The sequence below is a fragment of the Palaemon carinicauda genome, chromosome 29 (assembly GCF_036898095.1).
Source record: "Palaemon carinicauda isolate YSFRI2023 chromosome 29, ASM3689809v2, whole genome shotgun sequence".
Taxonomy (NCBI): domain Eukaryota; kingdom Metazoa; phylum Arthropoda; class Malacostraca; order Decapoda; family Palaemonidae; genus Palaemon; species Palaemon carinicauda.
In genome coordinates this window covers 76,035,869-76,048,980 of record NC_090753.1, presented here as the reverse complement: position 1 = coordinate 76,048,980, position 13,112 = coordinate 76,035,869, and the positions used below count along the sequence as shown (strand labels likewise).

At 40.5% G+C, this 13,112-nt stretch overlaps 1 protein-coding gene across 1 annotated transcript in view; it reads right to left on the bottom strand.

The window, feature by feature from the left end:
* The window catches only part of LOC137622264 (ankyrin repeat domain-containing protein 30A-like), a 112,256-nt gene that overhangs the window by 26,286 nt on the left and 72,858 nt on the right, over positions 1 to 13,112 (bottom strand). Inside the window, exon 6 of the mRNA XM_068352791.1 lies at positions 8,361 to 8,617. Coding sequence (XP_068208892.1) covers positions 8,361 to 8,617 — 257 coding nt within the window. The remainder of the gene's footprint in view (positions 1 to 8,360; positions 8,618 to 13,112) is intronic.

Sequence of the window (13,112 nt, the reverse complement as noted above, 5' to 3'; positions counted from 1 at the left end):
AGTACGTCTTGTCGACACGTCGACAGAGAAGAAATTGAGTCTTTGTTTACATCGAGAGTGGTATCTGGCCGACAGTTGGCGCTGGTGGGCACACCCGCAACCTGTATAGCGATCGCTGGCGAGTTTTTATTGTATGTGTCTGTCGAGCAACAGAGTTGCAGCTATTATATATTCACCGGCTAAGTTAAATATTTAAAAATCCTCACTTTACGTAAGCTATACTGCTTGGAACAATGAACTGTAAAATAGACAAGACTCATCAGTAGAAAAAGTATCTATTAGTCTATCTCACAAGAGAGAACTTTGACGAGGGTTAGGTTCATGTTACAAAATACAATACAGTATTTGGATAGGAGCACTTCTCTTATCCTACTGGAATCAGTGCTTTGATCTGTAAAGTTCCTAAAGAAACATTGTAAAACTGCTAGTTTTTTTAGCATAATGTTAATGATTATCCTCATAATTGCATGACATGCTCTATCTATACACAGTAGAGTACTGTACTCTACAGTAAATCCCAGCTGAGAAGCATTTCAACACTTTCTATCTCGTAAGAACAATAGGATCTGAAAAGTCCAATGAATTACATCATGCAAGATTGCTCTGGTGATGAAAGATGCCTAACATCAACAAAGGTGTATTGCATCATCATATATCTATGTGCTTTCTACAATTATTTTTACTCTTGTTGGTATACTGTATAGTACTGAATGTTTGTCTATATACTGTAAAGCATTTACATATTGTACAATTAATGCATGATTGTTAGGCTATGGTCCAATTTAAATTAACAAAAGTTCTGCAAGATGGCAAAACATTCCCATAAGTAACCATGTTTGTTTTTAGCAAACAACTAATATTAACACAATTTTTTCTAGTATTGTATGTTGGCAGGCCTTAAAAAATATTAAGCATACCCTGGCATATGTTGTCATTTCATATAATTTTTTACTTTTTTATTCTTAGTCTGAAGATTTCTGTTGTATTTTTCTGCACTTACTCTTATAACACCAATATCTCACAGTCCGAGAGAATGTGTAAGAGTGCCTCACTGACACCACAATAAAAAATTAGGCTCAAAGATATTCTCACAGTAAAGACCACATACTCATCCATTTTGTAAATAGTAATGAAATATTTCCCTTCTTAATACCTTTTTTTTTATTGAAAACTAATCTGCATACATTCAACCAAGAAGAAACAGTATTCCATTTAGAATCTCAACTTAATTTGGGAGTAATTTACTGGATTACCTTTAAGTAATTTACATTTCAGCATTGTCGCAGAACATCTTAACCCTTTTACCCCCAGGCTATTTGGAAATTTCCAACCCTTAACCCCCAAGGGGTTATTTTTTCCCCAGCACATTTTGCAGTATAATTTTTTTGAATTGCTCTAACAGCCTTAATTTTTGTCATAGGGAGGTCAGGTTGGTCTCATTCTCTTGGAAAATGCCTGAATTTTCTCAAAAAAATTATCAAAAATATGAAGAAAAAAAAAATTTTATAGCATTTTTTGGCAAGGACGTACCGGTACGTCCATGGGGGTAAAAGGATGAGTTTTGTGAAACGTACCAGTACGTCCTTTGGGGGTAAAAGGGTTAACATTACTGATGCCAATTTATTACAGTAAACAACACTGGGGTCTTTGGCAATGACATCATAACTGATGGTCATGTGTGCCACTACCTGTGAAAAAGCTACAAAACCTTTTTGGGGTAACTGCAGTAATTGCAAGCATTTAAAACAGTGGCTCTTATCAACAAGAAATATTGCTATAACAAGGTCACTCAGCAAACTTCAAGCAAAATAACCTTATGGTGTATAATAGCAGAAAATGATGACTGTATTCCCTCAAATTGTGGTGATTAGACTGATTATAAAATATCACCACCGCTTCTGTTCTACACGCTTGATTGAATCATAGATTCTTAAGGCTAGTACCATACACTCATAGCTTTACAATATATTATTATTATTACTAGACAAGCTACAACCCTAGTTGGAAAAGCAAGATGCTAAAAGCCCCAGGACTCCAACAGGGAAAAATAGCCCAGTGAGGAAAGGGAATAACAAAATTAAAAAGTAATAAACAATTAAAATAAAATATTTTAAAAACAATAACAACAATAAAACAGATATTTCACATATAAACTAAAAAAAGACTTATGTCAGCCTGTTCACCATAAAAACATTTTCTGCAAGTTTGAACTTTGAACTTTTGAAGGCCCATGAGTATGAGGTGACATTGGGCTTCTTGCACATCCCCTTAGGACAAACTAACTACTTCCTCCGAAGGAAAGGTACCTGTCCAAAAAGGCACAAATTGAAGAGTTGAAGATGCAATCATTGGAGCTTGTTCCTTACCTTCCGATAATATGGGGATCAACGTAACAGGAGGGAAATACCAGAGAAAGAAATCACTATAAGTATAAGAGAAATAAGAAAGTTGTGAAAGAAATCACTATAAGTATAAGAGAAATAAGAAAGTTGTAATTGCAAAACAATACCCATCAAATGTCACTCGCTTATAAGATAGATTATCGTGATGATTAATGAAGAGTTTACCGGCATTGCTGAGGTAATACCGATAACTCTCTTGAGGCTGATTCAAGGGCAAGTTCTTGATAAATTTAATGTTGTAAAGTACACACAATTAATAAATTACAATTCCTAGGAAATTAATGAATGAGTAAACTGAGAATGTTGAAGAATTTTAAGATTTCTTTTCATGAGGTGACTGATCATGAGGCAATCACCAGAAGATCAACTGCATGGAGACCAAGGATCATATTCCTGATCACCCTTATGAGAAGGAATGTTTTGTCAATCATAATACAAGGAGGCTGATCACTGGTAACTCTCTCCATCGATTCTCTGTTTCTGGAACACAAGGGAACCTTCCCTTCAATACATGTCAGGATGCCTGAAAACTTTAAATCAATCAATCAAATCCCTTCAATAATGAAGTATCTCTAGGGAGAGAGACAAAGGTTCTCCTTGTACGTCCAGGGAAAGGATAAAAGCACAGCCCTTTATCTAGAGAAACAGGTCTCTCTCGTATGAGAAGGCAGATCGTCCGATGCTGGTACGGTTGACATCATTAATTCATCATCAGACAAAAGAACCAACACTACGGCTGGGAACTATACTAGCTACGCATCCATATTTCAATTGGCAAAGAATCAATTTTTGTGAAGTGAGGAACCTTGGAATACGACTACATAAATCCTGTTTTGGTTACCACTATTTTGGTTTTGATTAGCGTTAACATAAATTGGTTTAAATTTTGGTCAAATGTGCCAAGAAGTGGGCAAGTGTTTTGATTTCTGAATGAAACGACATTGTTACCCATTATTTCCAAGCTTCTTGCAATATGGATGGGCCTTAATTGTTTACCTTTCTCAGTGCAAAAATTTTATATCCCTTTCTTGGTGAATAATAAACCTAAATTTCTTATCGTATTAACTTTTTCTTGCATAGTACAGTACCTTACCTTTTCTCATAAATCTAGTCACCTTATGAATGTTGGTGATTAAAATACCGGCATAATTCGTTTCCTCACCCCGGTTATCATGTTTAGCATTGGAGAGTGTAGATATACACTGATCGTTATAAAACTAAAAGGGAATTTTAGTTTAGTCTTGTTGGTGAATGATAATTATGGGTAGGCTTATGTAGCCTAAAGTCGGCTTCTTCTGGCCGAAATTACGAATTGTTATTTATTGATACAGTAATGTTACTTTCAACAGTAACTGCTTTTTTAGTATCAAACAATTTCTTGATGTATTTAATGTTGTTATTAACATTGGTAGTTTCTCCCCTGGGCTAAGGGGTGAAGATTTTCAGTCAAGTGCGCTATACAGTATCGCTGGCCTAGACAGTATTAAAGTTGTATAACCTAATAATTTTTACTAATAAAAAAAATTAGCTTGAACAATTGAATTAGACATCAATTTGCATGGCCTAGTATTTTCACATACAGGAATGTGTGTGAATATAAAGTTGTAGAGAGGGGTTTGTTCACTCCTTTCCCCAAAAATAGGAAGGTTTATCATCCTTCCATATTCATCTGATATGGGCATTGGAAGTAAGGGAGGAGGTACGATTAAACCATCTATGATTAGCAAGTTCTCTCACACCTATGACCTTTTAAGCCACATGTTCAGCTAACCTAAAATGACCCCCTTCCCTTAACAACCCTGGGAGGTTGACTACCTATATGCTAGTGAAGGAAAAGGAAGTTGTTTAGTTTGCTAAAAATTTGCAGTCCAGTACTTTCCATAGAAAATATTTTCCTATTTGAAGACTTGGTGGGCTTACATTAAGCTTTATTTTTTCCACACATATAGACTTGGTAATCCATAAGGTCTACAACAATGTTGTTGGAGAATAAGAATAGGACTCTTGTCTGAAGAGATTGACTGACTATGATAGTTTATGGAGGGTCTTGTCATTTTGTGACCCTAGATATTACTCATTCAGATATGTGGCCATGGTATTTTGGGAGGGAGGGGAGACATACTACCCCTCTCCTGAATGATATAGGAATAAAATAATTGAGTTTTCCAATTAAAAACTTTTGCTACAGATGAATGAAAGCCAAATCAAGTGTGTTCGGATTAGATGTGATAACTCAAGCAATTCTAAGCAAGGTCCCGAGTGTTGTCACTACCATACCTTAGTGACTGTTTTGCTGATTGCGCCATGACCTGGGACCCTGCCAATTGTTATACTCCACTTGGAATGAGGATCCAATTGCAAAGGATTAAAAGCTAAGGTGTCTTTCTCCTTTCAATGAGGGTAAAAGGGTTTACTGAGGGTTTACCCAGCAAGGATCTTATCAGCTTTGCAATTCTAGATACAGCAGTTAGGGGTTTGGGAAATTGGGTTGTGATGGACTAGACCCTTTTCCAGGTAATAGATTTTGGTTCTGAGGATGACCTAGACTCCGAAGAGGAGGCAGCTTTACTGTGGGGTCCTTCAGAAGAGGTTTCTGTCTTTACAAAGAGGTATCCCTTGGGAGCACCCCCACCAAATGTTTGGGAAGCAAGGAATAAATCTTCTTGACTAAATTTAACATCAGAAAACCTGTCCTGAAAAGGAAAAAGAAACAGCCTATCATAAAAAGTCAAATATACATCGGTTTTTAATCTAGTTTCAGTATTAATTCCTGCTTGATCAGAAGCTGTTTCTCCAGCCATCCTCCTGTGATGCCTAACTCGAGGAACCTGAAATGCTGTTTCAGAACCCCCTTTGATTCTGCAAATCTTTTACCTTGAATAGCTTTACGTTAAATACTTCATCAGTGTGGATCTTTTTCACTGATGCCAGAGTAAATTGTATAACATTTGATGCCTGTGTTCTTTTTCTTCTTCTTCTTTGTCTACATCTTTTCCCACTTCTATGTGGGGTCGATGTTTTTGGTCAGCTTTCTCCATCTACTTCTGTCCCACACCTCATCACCGGTTAATGCCTTTGATCGACGGTCATCCTTGATAACAGTCCATCCACCTTCGCTTTGGTCTCCCTCTCCTTCTCGTTCCCTGTACCTCCATTTCCATCACTCTCCTCCCAATATACTGTCCATCTCTTCTCATGACACGACCGTACCACCTCAGTCTACTTTATTGGATCTTATTTGATAGTTTTCTAACTCCTGTGGTGCCCCTAATTACCTCATTCCGTATCTTATCTCTTCTTGTCACCCCACACATCCATCTCAACAAACTCATCTCTGCCACATCCATCTTCTTCTCTTCTGTCTTCTTTACTGCCCACGTCTCCGCTCCATACTTCATTGCCGGTCTCACAACTGTTCTGTGTACTTTACCTTTCAACTTAACCCCTACTTTCCTGTCGCATAGTACTCCACGCACTTTTTTCCAATTCTTCCAAGCCCGGGTAAATGGGGAGGGCTGGCAGCAGGAAAAGCATCCGGCCATAAAAAAATTAGCCAAAACAACTATGGTCAGTGAGTATAAGAATGAGGCCTGTTATATCCTTATATTTGGATTGGAGGTAATTTGACATGGCAAAAGTGCTTTCCCGAATCTCTAACCATATTTCTTAGAGCATAATGAACTCCAGTTGACTAAAATGAGATTTAGTCTTTGTTAGTGTTGTACTTGCCTCAGGATGCGCGATTTAGACTAAATCTTTGTTTATTATTGCGTTGTCGTTATTCTTCGTTCAACCGTTTACGCTTCGAGGGGGAAGAGTGGCAAACTAAAAGAGGAGCCGTTAATAAGGTTGCCTTCCTCCGTTACTGTTTGAGTACTCAGATGGCGCCACAATCGCCGCCATCTTTATTCCTTGTAGCCTTGAGCCAGTACTTATAGATACAGTATTATTGGGAGGGATCCTGCCAAGGCCTTTCATGGAAAGGAGGGCGGGTCCATCAGGACAACATGGCTATCTCACCAAAAAATAGATTTTTCGCTTCGCTCAAAATCCGTTTTCTTAGAGCATAATGAACTCCAGTTGACTAAAATGAGTCAGCAAACCTCAAACATCAGCAACTACAATAATTGCTGCATAATTCTGTTCAATAGCTTGAACTGCAGTGTTTAAAGTATTAACGTGTTTCACAATGATGCTGCACTTTTTAGCTTGATCCTAATTTATTCTGAGCCCTTTCAAATATTACAAATCTAAGATGACTTCCTATAATTAAAATGTAAAACTTTACTATATTACTATAGAAACTGACAACTTCAGTCCCATTTGAACATGTAGCTGCAAGAGCTAAGTTCAATTGGTGAACACAACAATGAACCTTGTGAACAAATTTATTAACTTCTCTTGTCCGTGTTTGGAGACCACTAAGATGCCCAAACACATTGGACACAGTCATATGAATGTAACCTAATGTAGTTAATGTCAAGATTGAACTCAAGAATTGCAGACAAAGTTTGAAATAAATTTGCAGATTTAGAACTTTCAATATCGGTGATTTCCAGGAATTAGTCAACATACATTACAGGGAAAGACAAGTGATCCGAGTGAGAAATATTTATTATGGAGTCTATTACTATTCCATAATACTTGGATTCATGAAACTGTTTCAAAGTTGAAAAAAAAGAGCATACAAAATCGGCTCGAGCCTTTCCCAAAAACTTTCCCAGGAGGGGCTGTCTGAACAACATACCTCTGGGTATGACGCTGCAAAAAAAACCTAACTTCCTAGGTTTAGGTCATTGTCATCATTGTATAAATGAACTCCAAAGCAGAGGTGTCCCCAAATTGCACTCATAACAGGGGGATAATTGCAAACAGTCAAGACCCCAGAAGACCCCAGCAAAAATCAATGATAACGAGGATCCATGGCAGATTTGAACTTAAATTTGGCCCCATTTTTACCGGCTTTACCCGGACACAACCTTGTATCCTTCCAATTTTCCATTAATTCTGAGATGAGAAAAAGAATAGCCAAAAATTTGAGTGGTAGGAAGAGTACGTCTGTACTCTTTGCGACCGAAGTCAAAAGTGCTAGTCATGGTGACTCACAGGTGGGCGGGGTTTCCCTCGCATAACCTGTCAGTAGTTACTGTATAACTACCACATTAAGTTATACTCCTATCAAAGGACTATGGTTTATACTTGCATAGGAACAAATAAGAGTTTATAATGATACTGTAATAACGCCAAAAATTCCTATCATCATCTTACAAGCAAAACTGAAAATTAAACTGGCAATTAAAAGGATATTCATGAAATTACTGGTACCTACAAAAGGAAATAGAAGACAGATAAACGTTGTGATATGACGATGAAAAAAAACAATCTACCTTTCATTAATTAAAAAGCTTCATCAATCTATCCAACTAGTGGAAGAAAATACTATTAAATCTGCAACAAATTTTTTTTTCTTATCATGGTACTCATTCCAATATTTCCTCCAACACCTTTTACTAAAATGAACCTCTCATGCTGCAAGACCTTCAAATATTGTGTTAAACATATCTGAGACTCCAGATTATTCCAGGCATATAATGTGATAAATTATAAAGCTAATGGAATGGGAAATGAGTTAGACGACAAAACTAATCCTAAATGGACAAGGTTAGAAGTTGATGCTATCACATATGCTTTCGCACATAAAAAAATAATGAAAATATAGATTATCAAACAACTTGATAACTCTCTAAAAAATGTCCATTGTAAAATATGGATGAAACATAATAGATGAAATATATTGTAAATTGTTATAAATATCAAGTAGTTTACCCATCTAATTAAGCCAAAACACTTTAAGCCTGATAGGCTTATCCTTGTGACTAAAACTATGAGTTTAATATGATAAATTGTAGTCCTTTCAAAATTTGATCAAATTTTCTTAATAAAACACTTAGCACTTACTTTGTCTGTGAGGATATATCTTCTAATCTACTCTGCAAGCTCTGGTTAACACGTTCTTTGGTTTGCAGCTGCACCATCAAAGACTCGACTAGCTGCTCCTGATGGAGGGCGTTTGTACACAGGGTGCCGCACTGTTCCTCGAGTTCTTCGCACCGCAAATGAAATTCCTCAAGGCTCTGATCTTTCAGGCGCGATGAATCCTGCTCACACTGACCTAAGTATTCTAACTGCTTGATACGAGCAGTCAAGCTGGAGACCTAATATACAACCAAATAAAGAAAAAACTAGTTCTCAATACGCCGGGAATTTTTGGGCTTGAAAAATGATATTTTAATTATAAAATAAATTTTTGAATATACTTACCCGGTGAATATATAATAGCTGCAACTCTGCGGCTCGACAGAAAACTCACTCAAAAAACTCGCGAGCGATCGCTATGAAGGTTGCGGGTGTGCCCACCAGCGCCAACTGTCGGCCAGATACCACTCTTGTATGTAAACAAAACCTTCAATTCTTCTCGTCCCGCTGCGTCTCTATTGGGGAGGAAGGGAGGGTCATTTAATTTATATATTCACCGGGTAAGTATATTCAAAAATTTATTTTATAATTAAAATATCATTTTTAAATATTTAACTTAGCCGGTGAATATATAATAGCTGATTCACACCCAAGGAGGTGGGTAGAGACCAGAGTTAATTATGTTTACAGCGTATAAGCTAAGAGTTTTTTCATTTTGACAGTTATCAATATAACAAAACCAAAATAAATAGGTACCTGGTAAGGAAGTTGACTTAGACGATTACTCTGCCTTGTAAGTCTGTCTTCCTCACGGAGCCCAGCGATCCTCTTAGGATGCTGACAGACTCCCAGGAGCTGAAGTATCAAGGGCTGCAACCCATACAACAGGACCTCATCAAACCCCTAATCTGGGCGCTCTCAAGAAATGACTTTGACCACCCGCCAAATCAACCAGGATGCGAAAGGCTTCTTAGCCTTCCGAACAACCCATAAAAACAATATTAAAAAAATTTCAAGAGACAGATTAAAAGGATATGGAATTAGGGAAGTGTAGTGGTTGAACCCTCACCCACTACTGCACTCGCTGCTACGAATGGACCCAGTGTGTAGCAGTCCTCGTAAAGAGTCTGGACATCTTTCAAGTAAAATGACGCGAACACTGACTTGCTTCTCCAAAAGGTCGCGTCCATGATACTTTGCAGAGATCTATTTTGCTTGAAGGCCACGGAAGTTGCTATAGCTCTAATCTCGTGCGTCTTAACCTTAAGCAAAGATTGGTCTTCCTCACTCAAGTGGGAATGAGCTTCTCGTATTAAAAATCTGATAAAATATGACAAAGCATTCTTTGACATAGGTAAGGATGGTTTCTTAACCGAACACCATAACGCTTCAGATTTACCTCGTAACGGCTTAGTACGAGCTAAATAAAACTTAAGAGCTCTAACGGGGCATAATACTCTCTCTAGTTCGTTGCCTACGATCTCTGATAAGCTAGGAATATCAAAAGATTTAGGCCAAGGACGAGAAGGCAGTTCATTCTTGGCCAGGAAACCAAGTTGAAGAGAACAAGTGGCTTTTTCTGTCGAAAAACCGATGTTCTTGCTGAAGGCATGAAGCTCACTGACTCTTTTAGCCGAGGCCAAGCACACCAGGAAAAGAGTCTTAAGAGTGAGATCCTTCAGGGAGGCTGAATGTAAAGGCTCAAACCTGTCTGACATGAGGAATCTTAGGACCACGTCTAAGTTCCATCCAGGTGTAGCCAAACGACGTTCCTTAGAGGTCTCAAAAGACTTAAGGAGATCTTGTAGATCTTTATTGTTGGAAAGATCTAAGCCTCTATGCCGGAAGATCGAAGCCAACATGCTCCTGTAGCCCTTGATCGTGGGAGCTGAAAGGGAGCGAACTCTTCTCAGGTATAAGAGAAAATCAGCGATTTGGGCTACAGAGGTACTGGACGAGGATACAGATACTGACTTGCACCAGTCTCGGAAGGTTTCCCACTTCGATTGGTAAACTCTAATGGTAGAGGCTCTCCTCGCTCTTGCAATCGCACTGGCTGCCTCCTTCGAAAAGCCTCTAGCTCTAGAGAGTCTTTCGATAGTCTGAAGGTAGTCAGACGAAGAGCGTGGAGGCTTTGGTGTACCTTCTTTACGTGGGGCTGACGTAATAGGTCTACTCTTAGAGGAAGACTTCTTGGAAAGTCTACCAGCCATCGAAGTACCTCGGTGAACCATTCTCTCGCGGGCCAGAGGGGAGCAACTAACGTCAACCTTGTCCCTTCGTGAGAGGCGAATTTCTGCAGTATCTTGTTGACAATCTTGAATGGTGGGAATGCGTATAGGTCTAGGTGAGACCAATCTAGGAGAAAGGCATCTATATGTATTGCTGCTGGGTCTGGGACTGGAGAGCAATAGATTGGAAGCCTCTTGGTCATCGAGGTTGCAAAGAGGTCTATGGTGGGTTGACCCCAAGTCGCCCAAAGCCTCTTGCACACATCCTTGTGGAGGGTCCATTCGGTAGGAATTACCTGACCTCTCCGACTGAGGCAATCTGCTAGAACGTTCAAGTCGCCCTGGATAAACCTCGTTACCAGGGAGATGCCTCGATCTTTTGACCAGATGAGCAGGTCCCTTGCGATCTCGTACAGTGACAGGGAGTGGGTGCCTCCTTGTTTGGAAATGTACGCCAAGGCTGTGGTGTTGTCCGAGTTGATCTCCACCACTTTGTCTCGAAGGAGACTCTCGAAGCTCATCAAGGCCAGGTGAACTGCCAAAAGCTCCTTGCCGTTGATGTGCATGCTCCTCTGACTTGCGGTCCACAGACCTGAGCATTCCCGACCGTCCAGTGTCGCACCCCAACCCAAATCCGATGCGTCTGAGAATAGAACGTGGTTTGGTTTCTGAACTGCTAGGGGAAGACCCTCTCGTAGACTGATATTGTCTTTCCACCAATTCAGGCAAGTCCTTACTGTTTCGGAAATCGGGATCGAGACCGCCTCTAGCGTCTTGTCCTTTTTCCAGTGAAAAGCTAGATGGAATTGTAGAGGTCGGAGGTGTAGCCTTCCTAGCGAGACAAACTGCTCCAGGGATGATAGAGTTCCTACTAGACTCATCCAATTCCTGACTGAGCAACGTTCTCTCTTCAACATCCTTTGGATTACGAGCAGGGCTTGATCTATTCTGGGGGCAGACGGAAAAGCCCGAAAAACTGGACTGCGAATCTCCATCCCTAAATACAGTATAGTTTGGGATGGGATCAGCTGGGACTTTTCCAAGTTGACCAAAAGTCCCAATTCCTTGGTCAGATCCAATGTCCAATTGAGATCCTTCAGACAGCGATGACTGGACGAGGCTCTGAGAAGCCAGTCGTCCAAATAAAGGGAGGCTCGGATACCCGATAAATGGAGGAATTTTGCCACATTCCTCATAAGCCTCGTAAACACGAGAGGAGCAGGACTTAGGCCAAAGCACAGGGCCCGAAACTGGTACACCACATTGTCGAACACAAATCTCAGAAAAGGTTGGGAATCTGAGTGAATGGGGATGTGGAAGTAAGCATCTCTTAGGTCTAGAGAGACCATCCAATCTCCCTTTCTGACCGCTGCTAAGACTGACTTCGTGGTCTCCATGGTGAACTTTGTCTTTGTGACAAAGACGTTCAGAGCACTGACGTCTAGCACCGGTCTCCAACCTCATGTCTTCTTCGGAACTAGGAAGAGACGGTTGTAAAACCCCGGTGATTGAAGGTCCAAGACTTTGACCACCGCTCCCTTCTCTAGCAAAAGAGACACTTCTAGTTTCAGGGCTTGTCTCTTTGCTTCCTCTCGGTACCTGGGAGAGAGATCGATGGGGGAAGTCGCTAGAGGAGGTTTGCGTACAAATGGGATTTTGTACCCCTCTCTGAGCAACCTCACAGACTGTTGATCTGCGCCTCTCTTCTCCCAGGCTCGCCAGAAGTTCTTGAGTCTGGCACCTACTGCTGTCTGAAGCTGCGGGCAGTCAGACTCTGTCACGCGAGGACTTGGCTCCTTTCCTCTTTCCTCTCTTTCCTTCGGCACGAGTACTTCCCCTGCTGGGGGCTCTGCCACGAAAGGGCGGAATAAACCTGGACGCTGGAGTGTCTATCCTAGGTCTAGCAGAAAAGGCAGACGAAGGGGTCCCTTTGCGAGCCGAGGACGTAACCAAGTCATGGGTGTCCTTCTGCACTAGAGACAACGCTATGTCCTTAACCAAAAGTTCAGGAAACAAGAACTTAGACAAAGGGGCAAAGAGTAGCTCAGATCGTTGACAGGGCGTCACTCCTGCTGACAGAAAAGAGCACAGAGACTCTCGTTTCTTTAGGACTCCTGAAGTAAACGAGGAGGAGAGCTCATTGGATCCATCGCGGATGGCCTTATCCATGCAGGACATAATGAGTAAGGAGACATCTCTATCGGCCGATGAGATTTTCCTACTCAAGGCTCCCAAACACCAGTTAAGGAAGTTGAAAACTTCAAACGCCCTAAAAATGCCTTTAAGTAGATGGTCAAGGTCTGAGGATGACCAACTAATCTTCGAGCGTCTCATGGCTAGGCGGCGGGGAAAGTCTACAAGACTTGAGAAGTCGCCCTGGGCAGAGGCAGGAACTCCCAAGCCGAGAACTTCTCCCGTGGCATACCAGACGCTCGATCTAGACGAGAGTTTAGATGGGGGGAAGGCAAAGGCCGTCTTCCCTAAACTCCTCTTGGTTTCCAAC